Source organism: Juglans regia, chromosome 5, assembly GCF_001411555.2.
Source record: "Juglans regia cultivar Chandler chromosome 5, Walnut 2.0, whole genome shotgun sequence".
In the NCBI taxonomy this organism is placed as follows: domain Eukaryota; kingdom Viridiplantae; phylum Streptophyta; class Magnoliopsida; order Fagales; family Juglandaceae; genus Juglans; species Juglans regia.
The window spans coordinates 17,830,894-17,854,095 of NC_049905.1; the positions used below are offsets into that span (position 1 = coordinate 17,830,894).

General features: G+C 35.0%; 1 protein-coding gene across 1 annotated transcript; it reads right to left on the bottom strand.

Annotated features, from left to right (window-relative positions):
- Positions 1–13,450: 13,450 nt before the first annotated feature.
- Positions 13,451–15,318, bottom strand: LOC109011774. Its single transcript, XM_018993094.2, has 3 exons — positions 15,093–15,318; positions 14,874–14,977; positions 13,451–13,821 (listed from the first exon to the last, which is right to left on the bottom strand). The coding sequence occupies exons 1-3, from the start codon at positions 15,257–15,259 to the stop codon at positions 13,790–13,792; spliced, it is 303 nt and encodes a 100-aa protein (XP_018848639.1). The 5' UTR covers positions 15,260–15,318; the 3' UTR covers positions 13,451–13,789.
- Between the last annotated feature and the right edge of the window lie 7,884 nt (positions 15,319–23,202).

The window sequence follows — 23,202 nt, forward strand, 5'->3', positions numbered from 1 at the left end:
TATTGAATTATAAATAATATCATTTCAATTATATAATAAGATAAAAATAAGAGGAGAGTGTTGCATATAATATTTTCGAAACCCATATTAATTCATATCTTACTTGTATTAAAATTAAATTTATTTACTTCTGCTAACAAATTTCTCATTCAGACTTTAGCGCCGTTTACTTATGCTATAAGAAAAATAATTATTTATAACGAATTATCTGTAACGAGAATGAACTCATTTCGATAAAAAAAAATATGTTTATTTTCATAGCAACTTTGTCATCTATTTATTTACATTGTAAGCACAGTTAAAAAGCAAATGCATGCTTTATTCTTTAATCAATGTATAACCCAAAATAACTCTTTTTTTTAGTACAACAAAAAATTAAAAACAAGCTTTACATGATCCCTATGTGATCTAGCATTTCTAGCACTCCAACTCCAAGATGTTCATATAAAAAGACTTTGGTAGTCGATGGAGTTGACATCATCTCATCATTAAGCAATGATCAGAAATTAATCAATCACAGATTTTTCCTTGTTGGCAGTTGATCGTTCAGTGCACAACTTTACTCTTCGTTTGGTCGTTGAGAAGACAGATTGGATTCCAAGCTTTTCCTTTATGATAACATAAAAAAAAAAAAAAAATAAAGCTATGGATATATGCACAAAAGTGGATCGGCCCCTTCACTTACCTAAAACACATGAGACGTGCGAGCAACAGCACAAAAGAAAATGGGAATCCCAAAAGGAAATTTAATTCTTCTCTTTTTCTTTTGGTGCTTTACTCAATTCCCAGATTTTCTCACCCACCAAACACAAGCATCTTTCAGAACCTATTGTTGTTTTAATCATTTTCATGTAGGTTTGGTTTTGGGATTTTGAATGTAACCGGCACCCAGTTCACTCTTATATAAGGTATTCATCTGCTATAAATGAGAGTTATCAATAAAATTAAGGTACGATCATCTTATTCTTTCAAAAAGAAAGAGTAAGTACGTGTGAGATGGGAATAATTAAGTAGGCAATGGATGTGTATAGCCTACCAAGAATCGAATGTATATATATTTGTTTAAAACTGGAACTTCCAACTTGGGATGATAAAAAAATGCAAAGTAAACGCTCATGGCCAACTGTTCTATTAAAAAAAAAAACAGAAGCTGCCATAATTCTTAAAAAATGAACTAGTTGAAGAGAATTAAGGACATTCAGGTAGATCATCGAAAACACTAGAATGGAAAACGTATCGAAAGTGCGTCATGTTTGTTTAGATCTTAACCAATTAAGTGCTGATTTCATATACAGAGAGAGAGATTGCTGAGCTGATCATCTAATGAGTCTCAGTCACAAATATAGCATTGAATATATAATATGTTACCTAATTTCGGATCATATATATATATATATATATATATATATATATATATATAGTTCACTTGCATGGTGGACATCAGCAAAATCGACTCTTTTGACCATCCCTTCATTGATTCTGCCAAAGAATAAGGGCTCAGAATTTTAATCTGTTATGTACCGTGTTGATTATGTTGAACTCGATCGTTTTTGTTTGGGATGCCTCATCCCCTTTTGCATTCGTGAGTTTTAATTCAATGCATCGATGATTACAAGGAATAATCTCCTATCATAGTTCCTATGCTAGCTGATTAGGAAGAATGAATTAACAAGTGTGAGTACGTACTTTCAACTCAAACTTAGCAGTACTGCTCAATTGGCTGCACATGATTAGTTTGTTTTCGTATATAAGATGAGATAAAAGTTAAAAATTAAATAAAATATTATTAGAATATATTTTTTTTAATATTATTTTTATTTTGAGATTTGAAAAAGTTGAATTACTTATATTATTTTATGTAAAAACTTGAAAAAGTTGTAATGATTAGATTAGATGAGATGAGATGAGTTGAAAAGTTTTATAAAAACAAACTTAGAAGTACTCGTCAACAAAGCTAAAAAAATTTCCAATACCATCCAAAGGTAAGTTATAAGAGAAATGTTTTAACCACAAAGAGATCTCATAAAAATAATTTAATGTAAAATCATCACTTGTTCTAAAAATTTAAATTGGTGGGAAGAAATAAATTTAATTATTTGTATTAGATTTTTAACATGACTCTGTAGAGTCAGAGTTCAAAATCAAGATATATGTTTTGATACCATATGAAATTATCATTTATCCTTAAAATTTAAACTGATAGAAAGATGTAGATTGAATTATTTGTATTATATTCTTAATACTTGATATGATACGATACGTTAGATTCTAAAACTATTTTTATTGTAAAGTATAAATCTAACGTATTATATAAAACTATATCAGTTTATGAATTTACTCTTATAAGATCTTTTTATATAGCACTTTCTCAATGGCCTTTCTGCTTTCAATTTTGAAGTATCAACAACAAATATTACCTTGTACAATCACAAAGAGGCACATGAAACAAAAAGGCACAGAGAACGAAGGGTAGATAACCGTTAGGAAAGATATATGACAACCCAGCTAATAAGCTATTATAGTAATACCTTGGTGGAGGACTTTAAATAGTGTCAAATCAATGGAAGTGGAAGTTGAACTACCAAATGATCAATATAATAAATTTTTCCAAATTCAAACTTACTTTATGTTAAACTGTCATGCAAGTTCGATAGTGCAACCGATCATATATGGGAAGAAATCTACACTAAAGTACTTCAAATTTATTTGGGTGGTATTTCTCCTTTGCTTTCAAGGATAAACATGAATGAGAAGTATTAACTACTAAAATTATGTGTGAAGGAAAGTACTAAAATTTTCATTTCCTCTTTCTAAAGTGTCTTCGTTAAAGACCCAATAATCACTTACTTTCTAAGGGAAATAATATAGGACCCAACCAGAGACTTCTTTGGATGGCATGATAGATAAAGCCTAGGAGTGTTCCCACAAACTAAGACCATCACTCACTTCCTAAGGGAATTAGCCCTCAATGGGAGCATGCATGGCACCCCGGCAAAGAAGTGCTCGCCATGGCAAAATAAACAAAGCTCTCGATCATCCCGAGTGGACCGAAAAACCTCATAAAGCATTTTAGCTCATCCGGGATAGATCATATACATGCTCCAAGCTTCTTCATGTAGCATAGAGAGTCCTCAAGATAAACTTTGTGCCACCAACAAAACTACTTACAACACAAAAAACTCCAAGGCTAAAGCCTCATGAGGCATCACTCACACCTTTCATTCGTGACAAAGGAGGAGTATATAACTCCAAAGTCACACAAAAAAAAGGGAAAGAAAATTCAAAGTGTGAGAAGTTGTGACCAGTCTAGCCTGGCCAAACCTAACGAGATTTGCACTCTAGGTGTTTTTGGAAAAATCTCACACATTGTGAAGAGTCAGATTGACAGTCATGTAGAGAGCACTGAGGTTGTCACAAAAGAGAAGTGGTGAAACCGGAATATGAACACCAAGATCGCATAGAATGAATGAAATCTATGTAAGTCCAGCAGTTGTATGAGCCGTGGTGCAGTATTCAGCTTCAAAACTTGAGCGAGGCACAATGTGTTGTTTCTTGGCAGACCATGAGACACAGTTGCTTCCTAGGAAAATGAAATATCCAGTTGTGGAGCGTCGTGTTCGAGGACAACCTGCCCAATCTGCATAAAAAAAGGCATAAAGATCAAGTGTAGATTGGGAACTGAAATGGATACCCGGTTCAAGGGCGCCATGTAAGTAGCGAAGAATGTGTTTTATCATTTTATAGTGAGAAAGTGTTGGTGCATGCATAAATTGTGAGACAAAATTGACACTATAGGCTAGGTCGGGCCGTGTAAGTGTGAGATATTGGAGAGTACCAACAATGCTACAGTAGTGCAAATGATCAGGAAAATGAACATCACTAGTGAGTCCTTTCATTTGAGCCATCATAGGTGTACTCATGGGTTTACAGTCATGCATTTGTACACATTCGAGAATGTCAAGAGCATACTTAGTTTGGGAGAGAATGAGCCCATCAGAAGTATGGTGAACCTGTATGCCTAAGAAATAATGCAATGGATCAAGATCTTTCATAGCAAATTGGGTACCAACGATACACGTAAAGTCATGTAAGAGAACAGGGTTAGAACTTGTTAAGAGAATATCATTAACGTATAATAATAAGACAAGCATACCACGAGAGAAATGATATATAAAAAGTGAGGGATCCGTCATACTACACGTAAACCCATAAAAAATGAGAAAAGTACTAAATTTATCGAACCATGCACGATGAGCTTATTTTAAATCATATAAAGCTTTATTCAACTTGCAAACATATGAAGAAAAAGTAGGATCGTTAAAACCTGGAGATTGTTTCATGAAGACAGACTCCTTGAGGTCCCCATGAAGGAACAAATTTTTGATGTCAAATTGGCGAATGTCCCGATGATTAATGAGCGCTAAGTTGATGATGATCCGAATGGTACTAGGTTTGATAACTAGAGCGAAAATCTCGTTGTAATCGACAACATTGATGTGATGAAAACTAAGGGTGTAACCGGTCTGGTCCGATCCGATTTTCGACAAAATTTAGAACCGAATCAGTATACACCAGTTTTGCATTTTCCAAAACCGATTATGCATCAGTTACCCTCCTAAACCGATACCTCCAGTTTTACTGGTATTCGGTATGGTTTTTCAGTTTAAATAATTTTGTAAATTTGTCATAAAAAATCTATTTATTAAAAAAAAGCTTTAAAAATTCCATTTTATTAAAAATCTATTACTATTTACAAAAATCTACTTTATAAAAAAAATCTGCTATGTAAAAAAAATTCTGATATAAAAAATCTGCTTTATAAAAAAATCTTCTATGTAAAAAATTCTACTATAAAAAAACTGCTATAAAACAAAATGTTATACAAAAAATCTGCAATAATAAGAAAATTATTTATGATGTTAATTGCTAATTGTTACTAACTTAGAGTATGTTAATGTACTAATACTATATGTTATACATTGTGGAATATATATTATATATTATATATTATATAATAATAATTAATACATTGATATTAAATTATTACTAATACTATATACTATACTAATAGTGATATTAATACTATATAATAATATATGGTCATAGTGATAATTATATAGTATCTTATATATAATTATAATATATATTATTATATATAATTATAATTTATATTATTATATACATTATATAATATTAAAAAAAATAATTTAAATATATATTATAGTGAACCAGTTTGATCTAGTCCTAAAAATCATAGAACCAAAACCGGAGCAGGCCCGACCGGTCTTTACATTTTAGAAACCAGTTCCACCGGTTCGGGCTGGACCAGTCCGGTTTTTCGGTTAAAATTTACACCCCTAAATTGAAAATCTTTTGAGACAAGTCGAGCTTTCAGGCCGTCAAGAATGTCGTGCACCTTGAGTTTGGTCTTAAAGACCCATTTGCATCCAATAACTTGCATATTTGGGGTCCGACAAGCAAGGGTCCAAGTGTGGTTGGCATGAAAGGTTTGTAATTCTTCATACATTGCCTTAGAACACCTGGCATGATTTAGTGCAGAGCGAACAATTTTTGGCTCTTTGGGTAGGTCAAGAAGAGTGTGGAGATTGGCGTATTTAGGATTAAGTTTGTGAATCCCAACTTTTGCGCGAGTTACCATAGGATGAGAGGTAAGGGCAAATAGGAGGAGAGGTATGTGATGGAGTAAGCAAAGGGGTGGGAGGGGGTTCATTGTGAGGTAAAGGTATAGTGAGGTTAGGGTGGAAGAAGGTCTCATTGTCTGGAGCCAATGAGGGAATGGGAATGGAACCAATAGTTGTGGATATTAAGGGGACTAGTAGAGGCAGTACCTACAAAGAAGTTGCACTAGGTATATCCACATCGTTAGTAATAGGTGAGCGTCATTCAATGAAAGTTGATAAAACTTGACTTCAGAATAGAGTAGATGGAGGTTACCAGGTTGTTTGAAAGGAAAACTAGTTTCATAAAAAAACAACGTGCCAAGAATTAAATGTCTTGCATGAGGGTGGATGATAGCACCTATACCCTTGGTGTTTATCATTGTAGCCTAGGAAAATGCATGGTAGTGTTTTAGGGTCAAATTTATTATGATTGGTGTGCCAAGTGTAGGGATAACATTTTGAGCCAAAAACTCTTAGGCAGGTATAATCAGAATAGTTGTCATAAAGTAAATAAAATGGGGATTGAAGTTTGATGGATGTGGAAGGTAGCCAATTAATTAAGAAAACGGTAGTGGAAAAAGCTTCAACCCAAAAACATTTTGGTACGCCACTATGAAAGAGCATAATCATACCTAGCTCATGGATGGTGCGATGACACCGGTGGACTTGTTCGAGTGTATGCAGACAAGAGTATTGATGAAGAATAACTTGCCATTGAAGATGCAAATTAAATTCATTGCTGGTGAATTCACCGCCACCATCAAATTGAAAGACTTTGATTTTCTTATTTAACTGACGATCAACAAATTTTTCAAAATTAAGAATGCATTAAAAAAAAATAGATTTTGTTCTCAAGGGAATAAACCACGTATATTTGAAAAATGCATCAACAATACAATCATAAAACTGAAATTTGCCAATAGATTAAATGGGTGCAGGACCCCATAAATCACAATAAAGTTTATCAAAAATACCAAGAGTTGAGCTATTAGAAGGTAAAAATGGGAGTTTGCTCATTTTCTTAAATGTGTAAAACATGAAGTGTAGAGGCTTGCGGATGCCCCAACCATTGATGCCACACTTTTTCATTGACCGATCGAAAATGGGTGGAGAAGTGTGCTTCGGTGGGTGGGGTCAAAATTTAGAGATTACCCTTTCAATGTCCGGTCAGCAGCGTGCAGTTGGTCACCCATTCCTTAATATAGAAACCAACACCATAAAATTCACAAGCATAAGGATAATCAGACGTTAATTGACTAATGGACAAAAGATTTTTCGCTAAATCCAGAACAAGTAAGATGTCTTTAAGCATAATACAAGAAGTACCAACACCAATAAAAGTGTCACCTATATGTGTAATTTCATGAAGACAACCATCACCAATAATTACTGAATCATTGCCAAGGTAGCAACGAAGGTTATTAAGCATACATGAGTTATTTGTCACATGAGCAGAGGCATCGGTGTCAGCTGTCCATCCGGCATCGTGAGATAGATTATGGAGAGCCATGGTGGCTAAGGCCTGCGAGATATCATCAAGTTGGAGATTGTGAATCTGTGATTGAACCGATGCCAACATTTTAAAGCGATGTGTCCTTTTTTATGCAAATTTGACACGTCTTGGGATAAAATGGGTCACGAGCAGCCGTCTGGTTTTGATTTGGAGGACCTCCAGTAGGAACTTTAGGAGTAACGTTGGGCCGTGGGGCGTGGCTAGCTTGTGAGAAGCCACGTCCCTTAGATGAAAAAGCCTTATGGTGCATACGGTTTTGTTGGCCCTTGGAAAAAGCATGAAAGCCCTTCTGTCCATAGAACACCACAGGCTAGGGAGAGATTGACTCGTGCAACTGAGAGCACATCTCGAAGCCTTGGAGCAGAGGCACCAATTCTCCATACGTCGGCATGAGGGGTTTCAGCATGGTTGTGGTGAAATTTTCATACTTCAAACCGAGGTTGTTGAGAAAAGAAAAAACTCGCATCTTATCACTCATCGACCGGCCAAAAGCAACAAGGTTGTCGCACACTACCTTGAAATTTTGAAGGTGTTCCGCCAAGGATGTTGATGCATCTTTCCCATGTAGGAGAGCTGTTGAGTCAGCTGGAACTCCCTCTCTTGAAGACCTCTTGAAGGGCTTGCCATACCTGGTGTGTCATGTCTAGGCCGACGACTAAGTTGAGGGATTCTTCTAAAAGGGTGCCGATAATCCAACCACGGAGGAGACGATCACATTTGCTCCATTGGAGGTATGTTTCACTCTGCTCTGTAGTGGTATTGTTAGTAAGATCATCAGTATGTGTTTGGGGGGGGGGGGGGTCAATAAGGTCTTAATGGCATTCAGCCAAGGCCACGATTTGCTCCCTCCACAAGAGGTAATTCCCCTGTGTCAATCGCAGTGTTACAAAGTTGCTCACAGAAAGTGAGATGGAAGCCATGGGTGGAGTGAGACTTTCTTGCTCTTACTAGGCTTTTGATACCATAACAAAATTTGCACTCTAGGTGTTTGTGGAAAAATCTTACACACTATGAGAGACCATTGATAGTCTTTCAATATATACATGTGGTGGGAAAAATTACGGAGAAATGTAATGTTACAAAAAAGAGATTTTCTCATACAAATATACAATGAGAGTAAAAGAATTTCCTAATTTGTTGCACTAGTAGCCATTGGGCAGTGGCCATTTGTTCTGGTGGTTTAGTTTCCATATAGGAATTTTGTTAGCTGTTAGAGAGGTTTCCTTGTGTAGCTTCAATAAAACCTACTCCATAAAAGAATAATCAGTTGCAATTGCAAATTTGCGATATTAATAATAATCGTCGAGTACAATAAATAAATGATCTACCTAGTCAAATGCTTTATTATATATACAAAAAATAAATAGAAAAATGAAAGAGTGTTGGATCTTGTTTCTTGGAAATTAGCATGCAATTGATTTTCTTTGTTTACAGAAAACTCAAATGAATTGATGAAAACGACACTTGAAATTCCAGTGTCATGTGTGAATGAGCGTGCTTACTCCGATACATATCTTTTCTCGGTGAGGATATTACGTAGACAATCTACAATTTTTAAATTTTTAATCTTTCGGTTCTGTCATCCCCATGGAGTAAAGATTATATAGTTTAATCTTTCGGTTCTGTCATCCATGTGATTTACAAATTTATAAATTTACAAATTTATACAATTTATAAATTTTTAATCTTTCAGTTCTGTCGTATTTTTCTATTTTGATTTAGAAGTGCAGCAAATGAATTCAGTTCCACTTTCCACAATTAATTATTAAATAGACAAACACAAACCAAATTATAAATATTTAGCCTATCTAGAGTTATTACAAAAAAAAATTACAAACTAACGTGATTTGATATAATATGTTAGATTGTAGATTTTGTTATAAAACAAATATAACGTATCATTTTAAGCAACATTAACATCTATGCAAAACTCGACAAGTAATGGTTTCTCACTCTGCATATTACCAGCACCCCACCTCAAGGTGGAGGAGCTTAGTAAATACATTTCATGTTTATATTTTTCAAAAAATTTTGTAGTATTTTCGCTTTGTCTTCTAAGGGAAGTTGATGAGCATGTTTGTATATAGAGAAATACTTCATCTTTTATAAGATCTTACATAAACAACTTACAAATTAGCATACATTGATATGATATGTCACATTATAAAATAATTTTTATTATAAAGTAGACCTAACGTAATACATTAAACTATATAACTTTGTAAATCTGTTGTTATAAGATCATTGTGTAGATCAAACACTTCTCTACACAAATATACTCTAGGATGGGTTTAAACGTGCAACAATCCACCACAAGATTTCTCTATAAAATCGTCACAAAGGTGGTGATTACCTCTTAGCTTGTCAAGAATATGGGACTGAACCCTACTTGTTAGACAGACAAATCCAAAACTTCTCTCCTCTGAGAGGGCTTAATGGGGTTGAGACGTATAGTACATAATCTAATCTTGAATCCAAAAATAAAAGAGTAAGGGTATAATATCTTACATTTTTCGGGAAAAATCAAAACATAAGCAAAATCAAAATCAAAGTTCGAATTAAAGAGAACATCAACAATAAATACATGTACAAGCCATTAATCAAATCTAAAATTTCGAGAAATACAAATATAAAATCAACTCACATCATCTGAGGTTTATAAGAATCAATCAAAATAAAACAATTCAATAGACCAAAATTTAAATGAGAATTTTAAGGGACCCAAATAGAGAAAACCATTCCATACAATAGGCTAAGTACAATTATTTTTGCATATAGTTTATAAAAGTATAGAAAAATTATTCTCATCAGCCACTATTTACTACCTCACAACCTATTAAAAAAAAAAAGCTTTAGATTTAAAATGTGAGAGTGAATAGTAGTTGATAAGTAGAATTCTTCAAAAGTATATAGGTTGTAAATTAAATGGATAGGGTTTTTGAGCAAATCACCATCTACAACAAATAAAAGCCAAACCTAGTTTTTCCCCTAATCATTTTCTTGCCGTGTAATAATTGAATCAACAATGGTTGTCGGATTCTCCTCCTTTGTAACTTTTAATAGGATCAAATATCAAGATCATATCATCTTTTGCTGACAGAAAAAGGTCTTTCCGTAAACAAAGAATCTCCTTTCACTTTCATTCAAAAGATATGGCTACGTTAATATCAGAAGAAACCGCCAATGAAAACCAATAAACCAAAGGAAATTTATATAGGTTCTCTGTCTCTCTTGTTTTTCATTCTTTGTTTTAATGCAATAGTATTTTCCCTTTCCCCTTGTGTAGTGGACCTTTTCCACATCCCGTAAGTGTAGAAAAAGAATAAAGAAGGAAACTATTTTTGACTTTTTGTCATTATTTTTATTAAAAGATGAATTTATATATTTTATTGTTTTACACCTATTAATTTGTATGGTATTGTTTCTTAACAAACAAGTCTTTAGAACATCCATGAGGTGAAGGATTTGAAACTCCATCGCCACATAAATACAAAAAAAAGTGCTACAACCGTAAAAGTAAACCTACAAACTGACATGATTTCATATAATACATTAGATTTATTTTACAAGAAAAATAACTTTATAATCTAACGTACCATATCAAGTCAAGTCAATTTATAAATTTATAATCTAACATACCACTTAAAGCATTTCTCAACACAAAATGCATCTATATCTTTTGCAAACCAAAAAACAAAGACTCAAGACAAAAAAAAAAAAAAAAAAAAGCCCTAGCTAGCAATTTCTTTCCTACCGTTTATGTAACTAGAGGCATTCATCTTACTAAGTTGCTTTTATCACATCGAAGGTAGGAACTCAATGGTTCTTGAGTTACTCCATGAGGTTTGACATATATTAAATCATGGATTTGATTCGAATATTGATTCGCCTTAGATTATTAGTATTAGTCGCCTAAGGATCAATTGAATTCTTTAATGATGTTAGGGTTTAGACTATAGCTCAAACCCGACTTAAGGGAGCGCATGCATCTTCTCACCTTGTCGAGTTTGCAATGGAGCACATGCAACTTCTCATAATTTAAACCCCTCTGTCTAGTTTGTAACGAGTAAAATGCTATTGTGGTCACGTCCAGGTAAGTAGACCACCTCCAATTGCCCCCACCTACCCTTTTCCCTGGTTTAAAAAACGTTTCTATCATAGAGGTAACATCCCCATATGAGAAGTGCATATCTTCGACAATATTCATTGGGTTTTCAAAGGCTTAAAATCAAGAGAAACCATAATAATTTGTAGAAATGCCAACTTTCTTGTGCATATCCTCACTGACAAACTGTAGCTAGCAACATTATCGGATGTATTTGTTCAGATAAATATAAATGATTAAATCTATCTACATATTTCCATCATCGTAAGCTTTTGGAACAATAGTGATTTCACGTGATATCAGAGCTGGGATCTTGAGTTCAAACCCTAACTTATCTACAATCTACCACATTTAATTAAAATCCAAACATGAGGGAGAGTGTTAAGATAAATAGAAATGATTAAATATATTACATCTTCCTATCAATTTAAACTTTTGGGACAAGTGGTGGTTTCATAGTATCTTTATATCAACCTGTTGAAGTGGAGACTGGTTTTGGAGCTGAAAATCGAGAAACAGAGAGTTTGCTCAACGTGCGCTCGAGCGAAACTTAACCAATGAGTTTGCTCGAGGTACACTCGATAGTGGGCTCGAGCGAAACTCAACCCTTGAGTTCAGTCTTGCGCGACAATGAGCTCGAGCAAGACACAAACTCTAGTGTTTGTTCGAATTTCGCTTGACACACCACTCGAGCCAATGTTGATTGGCTGGTTGTTCGCTCATTGCGCGCTCGACACGCCGCTCGAGCGAAGAACGTAATTTTTGCCAGATTATGATTTTCAGCGCTATTTACTATAAATATGTTATATTAGACTTGTTTTATATGACTTTTAACATATTTTAAAAGAGAACAATTGTCAAGTGAATGCATATTGTGTGAGAGAGGAAAAAGTCCTAGAGAGTGTGAGTTGAAATCAGGCCTTGTTTGAATTCAAAACTCACATCAACTCATTTCATTTAATCATTATAATTTTTTCAAATTCTCACACAAAATATAATAAACAATTCAACTTTTTCAAATCCCAAAACAACTTTCTCAAATTCCCACACAAAATATAATAAACAATTCAACTTTTATTCTACTATTCACAAATCATCTCAACTCATCTCTAAATCCAAACCACTCAGTAATTATAACCTCATCTGGTTAATAAGATTTCCGCAGCTCTGTGAACATAGGCAAGTTACCGAACCACGTATAGTATGTGTCGTGTTTCATCATGCTTGCTTTTACTTTAGTTTGTCATCGTTGGTATGTATCTTTTGCACAACACAACCATCCTCTTCCATCTATTCGTCCAACATCTCTCATTCAAACTCCATGATATTTGTAATTTACTTTTATTTCATGGGCAATCTTGCCCATGAAAAAAAGAAAAAAACTAGCATTTTGTACCTTTGCGCAAACCCAAACGATCTCAACCACGATCTCATTGATGCTCCAATCATGGTGAAGGTGCTCTCCTCATTCCCAATACTGTTAGGCTTCATTTCGTTTTAACTTGCGAAGGAGCAAACTGAAGATAATGTCATTGCCAATTTGTTATTTATCCTAATTCTTTTGTATAGAGCATACAACCCGAATTATGAATATTATTTGTAACAAGCAAAAGAAAAGTTTGTAAACACTTTCCTGATAACTAGCCAGCCATTTCAAAAAAGCAATGTCTCAAGCACAAAACCAGAACAACAACCCAGTAAGTCTGATTGAACAATGAATCCGCATACAGTTTGGTGGACACTTAGGTTCAAAAGCAAATTGATACAACAAATAAGTCTTCAAAGAATCATCACTAGAACCCGTCAGAAAAACACAATCATTCTCAAGAGGACATCTAAAATTATCTATTCAACTTGTTTTTCAGTTTTCCTTGTATAGACAGTCATACAGGAACCCCCAATCCGTCTTGACCTGTAACTAGATATTAAGATTCAAGTCTTCCCCAGTTTATATATATATATATATATAAGTATCTTCTACCAGGTTATTTGTCATGATCAAGCAAGTGAGTAACGTTAATAAAACCGAATTTCACATTGAATCAAGTACATTTATATTTCTAGACAAAGTTCAAACAATATTTTTGTGTTAAGAGAAAATATCCTTATTTCAAGGAAAGCAATGTGGATCCAACATCAGCCAATTGTGTAACTATAAACAGCATATTTAGCATATTCCACCTACATCAGTTTTCAAATTAGTTTTTGAAAACCAAAAGAGGACTTGTTTTTATTCCCTTCCAAAAAGTACACCGCAAGATAGACAATTTCTAATGGTTCTATATATTTCAATCATTACCATCATAGACATAGTGCTATAAAAAACTAGGATAATTTCAGGAAATAGTTCGACAGTTGCTATTTACTATAAGAGAGTTAAAAGCATCTTCAGCAATCAAGCCTGGAAGACCTGAGCTCCAACTTCTGAAAGGAAATAATCAGCCAATGATAAATTTTGAACAAACCCTTGATCTTGCCGTCCATTCAGTACTAGATGGGACTGAGATAGCTCACAAATCTACCTGTCATCAGGAGAGGGCAAAAACGACTTACAACTTTGCTTCTAATAGTAGCAATCAACAACCTTTCAATAATCCTAAAAATACAAGAATTTTCAACCTATACAACAAGCTTGATGCTGCATATATAGTTTCCATTTGAATGGGCAGAGAGACTAAGGTGAAATAAAAATCTATTTTTCCTTTTTTAACCTTCAAAGCTTTTTTACGCTGTGAAGTTCCTAGTTTCTACCCTTTTATCTTTGCTCCTGTTCAAAAAATGCTGCATAGCAAAACTTCAAATAAGGAAATTCGCCCTCTGTCTCTCCCTACAAAACATCAATCCTTATAACATAACAATGATGGGTGAAAGAAGGAAAACCATGGATCTAACATTGTTCAAGACAATAAACTTCAATTCAATTGAAGCTCACACAGTAATTCAGATTACTTATGCCTTGCTTTTAATTTATAAAACCGAAAAAACATTTGAAAAGATGCTGCGTTCTCTTTTCTTTCCTTGGAATCCAACGCAACCTTAGAAATGGTTTGCATACAGCTATACTAAGAAGATCCCATAAATTTAGATGGCATGTTCATTGTTTAAATTTATACGGCATACGGTGTCACTCACTGCCATGTTATTTCCTAGTGAAGCAAATTAGATTGTCATGTATGCCTATAATGTGCTAGCTCAAGAAAATTGTCATTTTTGCTGTCCATCTCCTCAAGATGCATCTTACTGAACTCTACAGGTTTAGTTGGGAAAGATGAATTCGTTTATTTTGGTTAATCCCTAACTTCTTTACCAGAAGCAACTCAAATCTTCAATCATGAATGGTTATCAGCATTCAAGGTAAGATCGGGTTGCACAAAAATACCCGCCACCAGAAATTGTACAGAACTCTGCCTGCCCACTCAAAAAAGTCGGACAGCAGCCACATGCTTATTAGTACGAGTTAAAAATGAAATCATATGAGAACCGTGCGTACGTGCGTGATAAGGTTTTCCTAAAATTACCAGCCGAAAAATAAAACGAAAAATTTCTAAGAAGCTCCACACACAGAGGGAGATACCTTCGGTGGAGTTGCTGGCTTCGCTAGGGAGTTTGGACACAAGGCAAGCCGAAGCGATTGCAGAGTGGATGGGCAGCAGAGAGCTCAGTTCTCGTCGGACCAATCTTTTCAAGCCAGTCCATATTAAAATGGAAATTAGCTATGAGCATCAGATTAGAGAATTACAGAGAGAGAGAGAGTAATGATAAGAATAAGAAGATGCAGAAGAGAGAGTAGTACCTTGGAGAAGGATGATGAGGGGAAAATGGAGTCCGACGAGGCACGAAATTGGACGGACTCGGTGGTATCGAAAATCTTCTTGTCGCTGAAGAACAACAAGAAATTTTGGATGCTCTGCACATGGCACGCACTAGAGTAGATCTTCCAACAGCCATGGAAGCTGCCATTTTTGTTGCTTCTCTCACTCGCCAGCGAACCGAAAACCTCCGCAAAACCCACCCGAGCAGATAATGCACGCCTAAACGAAACTGATGGTCTTATTGGATTGGACACAAACTTTGCGGGCCCAAATAATCAGGCCCACTACGTTTTCTAAGAAAAATATTATTTATGCTCTTTTAAATTATAATCGCTCTATCATTTTTCTCTCAATATTTTTTTATGTAATATTAAATAATTAATTAATAATTAAAATATTATTTTTATAAAATTTTCATAAATTAAAAACTCAAATAAAATATTCCAAATTTATTTTTTGTCGTGCAAACAAATATTTAAAAAATGAGATGTATACTGATTTATTAAAGAGTAATGTTAAAAACAAGCCTCAAATAGATAAGTTCAGCATAAGTGCTTTTTAAAAAAATGGATTCCACTAAAAAATAATGTTTTTTTACATTTTCTCAAGGTGGGATCCACTTTTGACAAAAGCTTATACGGAATTTGTCTATTTAGAGCTTGTAAAAAGCATTTCTCTTTACCAAAATAGAAGAAATTGTATTTATTATCTAAAATGTAGAGAAAATTTTTTAAAATAGAATGTGAAGGCTCTAACGTGGTATACTAGACACTAGTTGAGTCATGCATACATGGAACAATGTGTCTATAGATAATTATTTACTCATTCTTTATTGAATGATATGGACGGATTTAATAATCATGTAATTTTTCCTCAAAAACAATAATCATGTAATTTCTATTTTATTTATTGATTCACTCATTCTAAAATTTGTTATAAAAAAATATATATTTTTATACTTTATTTGCCAATGTTTTCACTTGCTTAATTAATTAAATGTTTTAACTATAACTTAATAAGCCCCGAGAAATTAAATAAAATGAATTTAGGAATTTTAAATTTTTTTTTTAAATCATCTAGTAGTCCACAAAAGTGAAAGGGACAATAATTTAACAGATAATTATGTTTTTTATGATAAGTAAATAAAATACAATTATTTTACATATAATTATGTTTACATCATTTTTTCGATGTTTTAATTATTTACTTATCATAAAAAGATTATTTAAGCACCAAAAATACATGATTAACCAATAAGTTAATAACTACTAACTTGTTCTAGTATATAAAATTATCATGTGTCTTTTGACTTTTGAGCATATAAGTTAGGCATAGTTAACAATCAGCTCCGTTTGGGTACTAGAGTGAGAATATTCTACTACTATTTTTTATTTTATCAATAATTTTTATTTACTTTTCACTAATTTTTACTATTATTTACTACTATTTAATATTTTATCAATACTTTTTTCGAATATATAATGTTACAAGATTTATAATTTTGCAATGCACATTTGAAAGAGGATGGTAATTTGGAAGTTTAAAATATACATAGCTCATCTCAGCTCATCTCACTACTATTCATTACTATTCAGCAACTTTAACTCACAAATTTCATTACTATTCACAACTCATCTCATTACTATTCACAATCTATCTCAACTCATCTCAAGTCATCTTCGAATCCAAACGTCTCCTTAACCTAGTTTGAACATACCGATGGAAAAGAAAAATGATAGACATACAATCTTTTAGAAAAGATCTAATTGTAAGCGATTCTGCGCATTAATACGTGCACACATTCAATATGATTTGTCAAAAAGTAAATTTTATTGAAAATAATGCTAATTTAAATTTAGAATATGAATGTAACAATATTAATACACAGATTAATACGCAAACTTACTTGTAAATAGCAAAACTCAACCTTTTATATAACTATATTTTAAATGATTGATATTTTTGTAAAATAATTTAAAAAAGTAACATCACTTTATATAAATACATTCATTTTAAAACATGATTATATAAAAAGTTGTAAAAATAATTATACATGGAAAATGATTTAAAAAATCCCTATCACGTGGAGTATATTCCTTTGAATCTAATTGAGGATAGAGCCCTATTAGATATGGCAACGTTGCTTTTAGACCAAAGTTCCACACACATCGCTTTCATCTTCAAAAACGGCTAGCTGTTGTTTTGGTAAAATATTGTACATACAATAAAAGGTTGCTTTCCCGAGTTGGTGTCTCTCTATCTTTGCATGCACAACTATATCCAGCTTGCAAAAATGACTTCATTTCAGTGAGAAATGAGAGAGACAACTTTTACACTACAAAATTCTACAACTTGCCTACAAAATATTACACTCAAAATAATAACAAACACTCTAATTAATTAATTAATACAAATCAAAATATTCTTAAATAATAATTGTAGATAATTTAATCCATCCTTGCTTGTGGAGTAACCACCCCGATCATGCCATCAAGCCAACTTGGACTTCACTAGGCTCGGTTTGGATGCCCAGACTATCTCATCAGAACTGTACTTCATCTTTCATATGCCTATCCAAAAGGTAGAATATAAGATTTTATCTCATCTCTGATTTTTCAACTATCGCTAAAGTAATGCTAATTACCACATTTTTAATATATATAATTATCTATTAGAATTTTTTTATTTTATTGTAATATATAATTAGAAAAATATATTTCAAAGTTTATAAAATATAGTATAATAAATAGGTCATAATTAGAATAATTTTGTTTAACAAATATATGCGTTCATATTTGAGAATATTGATATAATCACCGCAAACTACAAAAAATATATTTTGGGAAAGTTAAACCATAAATTAATAATAGATATTACTTATTTTTAATATATTCATAATATTTTTCACCCAATAATTAAGAATGCTTTTTAATAATTGGTGGGACCCATCATTTTATCAAATTCTCAAAAAGTTAAAATCTACTATCTCATCTAACTATCCAAACTCACTCATTTACAAAATATGTCATTTTATCTCACTCTCCAAATACACATTTTTTTACAAACCATCTCATCTCATCATACCTAAAAAATAAAGTTACAAAACTAAATTCACAAATTGACATGACTTGATGTGATACATTGGATTATAAAGTTACTTTATTATAAAATAAATTTAACGTATCATATGAAATCGTATCAATTTGTTTGGTTATTTTTGTGAAATCTTTTTGTGACTATAACACTTCTTTTTTTTTATACCTAGGGGTGTAAAATTTTCGGTCCAGACCAGAAAATCCGACCTAACTGAACCGAAAACCTATTTGGTCGGTTTCAATCCTCCATTTGTGCGACTGAATGGGTTTTCGTCCGGTCCCAGGGTAATGTAGGGCCACGAGCAGAAACCACAGCCTTGCTTTTGGAAGAAGAAGAAGCTATGAATGAAGGAGTGAAATCGTGAGAGAAAAAGGGGGAAGATTGCCCAAACGATAAGTAAGAACTCATAAAGTTAAGCAAGAAACGTGAAAGACGAAGAAGTTTAAAAGATGAGAGAAAACAAGACCCCAAGGAGCATTAAATAGGAGTTGAGGTGAGTTGACGGTTGGCGCACAAAAAAAGTGGAGGCGAAACAGCACCTTGACATGCGCCTTGAAAAATGAAACGGCGCACGAATTCAAGTCCCATCATGCCAGGCGTAATGAGACTTCATGGGGTAACTAGAGAGGACATCCTGATCAGTTAGCCCCACATGGGCCTAGGCCTTTGTTTAAGCCTGAAGCTTGTTCCATTACCAAAAAGCCCAATCAATACCGAAAGGACCCAGCCCACTACCAATACTGACTGGGTAACAATCCAGCAGCGGTAGAAGATAAGAACGGTTATCATTTAAATTCACTAAGAGATGAACCTTCATATCCAGATTAAAATTTGAATAATGGATAACCATTATCGCCCAAAGAATGAGGACGAATCATAAAGCTCTATATAAGGGGAGAACCCAAGTACGTGAAAGGGATCAGATTCTTGAGAATTATATTATTACTTTCAGTGACTGACTTAGACATCGGAGAAGTTCCATCGAACCCCCAAGCCGTCTACTCTTTGGTGGCCGGTGACTGTGAGGTGGTGGCGCCGTCTGTGGGATTCAAAGTCTCACAATCAACGTGCTTTTCACATACACATCACCACACAGTCTCAGGTAACTAGAGATCAGGAAGAAACTTCACAGAACATGGAGGAAAGACTTGCGGAAATGGAAGAGATAATAAATAAGCTTACTACAAAGGTTGACTCATTGCGAAAAGAGAATGAGGCTCTCAACTCACGGAATGGGCCGTCAGGAGAGGATGTGACACCTAATTAGGTTGACAGGGTGGAGATAGAAGCAAACAATGCGAGTGCTGGTAAGGGCCACCAGGAGGACGAGGAGATGAAGAAGTTGCACCATAACGTGCACAACCTGATGGATAAATACGGGGAGATGGCCAAAAAGATAGTAACGCCATCTTCAGTCAAACAATTGCTATCTAGCACAAATCTGCCATTCTCTATGGAAATTATGGCAATGCATTTACCTCCAAAATTCAAGGTCCAGTCGGTAGGTCTGTATGACTGCTCCAAAGATCCTATGGAGCATCTTGAAACTTTCAAAACTCATATGACACTTCATAGATTCTCAGAGGAAATTGCATGTAGGGCTTTCTCTTTTACTCTGAAGGGATCAATAAGAGGATAGTTTGGAGCAATACAACCAGGTTCCATAGAAAGTTTCTAGGAACTGAGCCTCCAGTTCTTAACCCAGTTCATGGCAACTAGAAAATGCAGGAGACCAGCCGCATATTTATTAACTGTCAAATAGAAAGAGGATGAAAGTTTGAAAGTGTATTTAACACGCTTTAATAAAGAGAAGATGACAACCGACGATCAAGACGAGAAGATTATGCTAGCAACATTGCTTAGAGGTATTTGGCCAATGAGCCCTTTTATGGCCGAACTAGCCAATAAAACCAATTCCACTTTACGAGAATTCATGGACAGGGCTGACAATTTTGTTATTGCTAAAGACACACTTATCGTCCTAACTGCCTAACCGTAAAGAAGGAGCGAGCAGGAACTGAAAAGAGGTTAGAGAAAAGACCGAGATGGGGTCAAAAGACGAGGAGAGACCAACAGGACTTAAGGTGTGATAGTAAATTAAGAAGACATAAAGGCAATTATGTGCATTACTCCAGTGTACACAATCGGAACAAAGCAAAAGAAGAAGTACAAAACGGCGGCAACGAGCAACAACCGAGAAGTATTGAACTTATCATAAAATGAGGGGGCATAGAATCGAGGATTGCCACAACTTGAAGCGAAAAATAGAAGATTTGAGAGGTAGTGGCGAGTTGGAACACCTGATCGCCCATAACCCTCCCCCCCCCCCCCCAACGTGCAAACAATCGAAAGACCAAGTACAAAAAATGGAGGAGTGAGAGCCCTAGGCGACGAGAACCACCAAGAAGAGAAAGGAGGTCGCATGAACCTTAGGACCGAAGACGGAGAGCAAACGAAAATCGGGAAAATCCACCCTTAGGAAAGATACATATGATTTCCAGCAGATATGCTAGAGGCGGTCCAACCTCCTCAAGAAGAAAAACATATGCAAGATGGGCGAGGTATGAGAAAGTCAATAACGTAGAGAGACATGTCAAGCAACCCTGAGTACAAGTATCTCCCACAATATCTTTTAGCGATGAAGATTTCCAAGGGGTTGTATATCCATACGACGATGCATTGGTAGTAACGATGATGGTGACCAATTTTACTACGAGGAGAATATTGATGATAATAGGAGTTCAACTGATATCCTATTCTGGGATGCCTTCAGCAAAATGGGGATTGAATCGGATCAGTTACGACCAGCACCAACCACGTTAAAAGGGTTCACCGGAGATGCAATACAAGCCTATGGGATCCATTACATTGCCAGTATCTATAGACATGGACCCCTGTGTCACCACCACTATGACTGAGTTCTTAGTGGTAAAAACTCAGTCAGCATTTAATGCAATTATTGGGCGACCTACATTGAATGCATTAAAGGCCATCCCCTCGACATATCATCTAAAAATAAAATTCCCAACAAGGGCTGGAGTAGGTGAAGTGTGCAACGAACAGATCCTAGCCAGAGAGTGTTATGTGCAGGAACTCAGGCAAGGACAAGGAGATGTGAGTATTGTAGAAGACGGAGATGAGGCAGGTGTGATCCTTCCACCATCACCCCAAGTAATGATGACCAAATTGGAGACTAGAGACGAGGATGCTTTGAAGCAAGGGGAAGCAGATGAACCACTAGAGTTGGTCACTCTTGAGTAGGGTTATTCAGAGAGTCATGTGAAGATAGGAACCAAGCTAATAAGAGAGGAAAGGCAACGACTGGCCGACTTCCTCCTAAAACATAAAGACGTGTTCGCATGGAGTCATAAGGATATGCCCAGGATAGGCGAGGAGATCATTGAGCACAAATTGAGCATTGACCCAAAGGTACGCCTAGTAAAACAAAAGAAGAGAAACTTTAACATTGAGAAATACGAAGCAATCGTGGATGAGGTGGATAAGTTATTGGCAACTGAATTAATCAGAGAAGGACAGTATCCGGAATGGCTGTCAAACATGGTATTGGTAAAGAATTCCAACGAGAAGTGGCGAATGTGCATGGATTTCATAGATCTTAATAAGGCTTGCCCGAAAGACAGTTTTCCACTCCTATGAATAGATATGATAGTAGACGCAACAGCAGGACATAAAATGTTAACTTTTATGGATGCTTATTCGGGTTACAACCAAATTAGAATGAATAACTGACCAAGAGAAGACTGCTTTCACAACAGACCGATGACTATATTGTTAAAATGTGATGCCCTTCGGCTTGAAGAATGTTGGGCCAACTTATCAATGGTTAGTAAACAAGATGTTTAAAAATCAAATTTGGAGAAATATAGAAGTGTACATTGATGATCTGCTAGTAAAAAGCATGGAGTTTGCTTGGCATATAGATGACCTTGAGGAAGCCTTCCATGTTTTGCAGCAATATCAGATGAAGCTCCATCAAACCAAATGTGTCTTCGGAGTGCAGTCAGGGAAATTCATCGAGTTTATGGTGTTAGAAAGAGGAATCGAATCAGATCTCGAAAAACTTAGAGCAATAATACAGATGAAGTCACCCAAGAATCTAAATGAGTTGCAGAAACTGGCAAGAATGATAGCAGCCCTTAACAGGTTTGTATATCAATCAACAGATAAATGTCTTCCTTTCTTTTAAGTGCTTAAGAAAGCACAAAATTAGGATGCCAAGTGCGAAGAGGCGTTTATACAGCTGAAGAAATATTTGACTAACCCGTCATTACTCAGTCACACGAAGCAAAGAAAGCCACTGTCGTTGTATCTAGCGGTGACCCCAGATGCAGTATCAACAGCATTGATACAAGAAGAAGGGAAGGAACAAAAGTCGGTATATTATGTAAGTAGGGCCCTAAGAGGAGCTGAAACCAGGTATACAAAGATTGAATTAGTTGCCTTCGCCGTGATAGTAGCAGCAAGGCGATTACGACCTTATTTCTAAGCTCATATGATAAAGTTGATTATCTCATCACCTTTGCAGAAGGTATTACAGAAGCTGGACACCTAGGGACAACTGGTCAAGTGGTCTATCGAGCTAAGCGAGTACGATATCAGTTACGTGCCTAAAAGCACTATAAAAGGGTAGATCATGGCCGACTTTGTGGCAGAGTTTTCAAATTTCTGAGAAGAAATCCCTAAATCCCCCGAGAAGAAGCCATGGCAAGTGTATGTGGATGGGTCATCCTGCTGAGCAGGGGGAGGAGTTGGTGTGTACGTGGTGACGAGTGAAGAGAAAGAGTCGTACCATGCCGTACGATTAGACTTCAAAGTTACAAAAAACAAGGCTGAATATGAAGTGGTGCTCGCTGGCTTGGCAATAGTAAAAGTGTTGGGAGGCGAGGAGATTGAAATGAAAGCCGATTCGCAGGTAGTAGTCGGGCAAATCACCGGGGAATATTTGGCAAGGGGACTCAAGTTAATGAAATATCT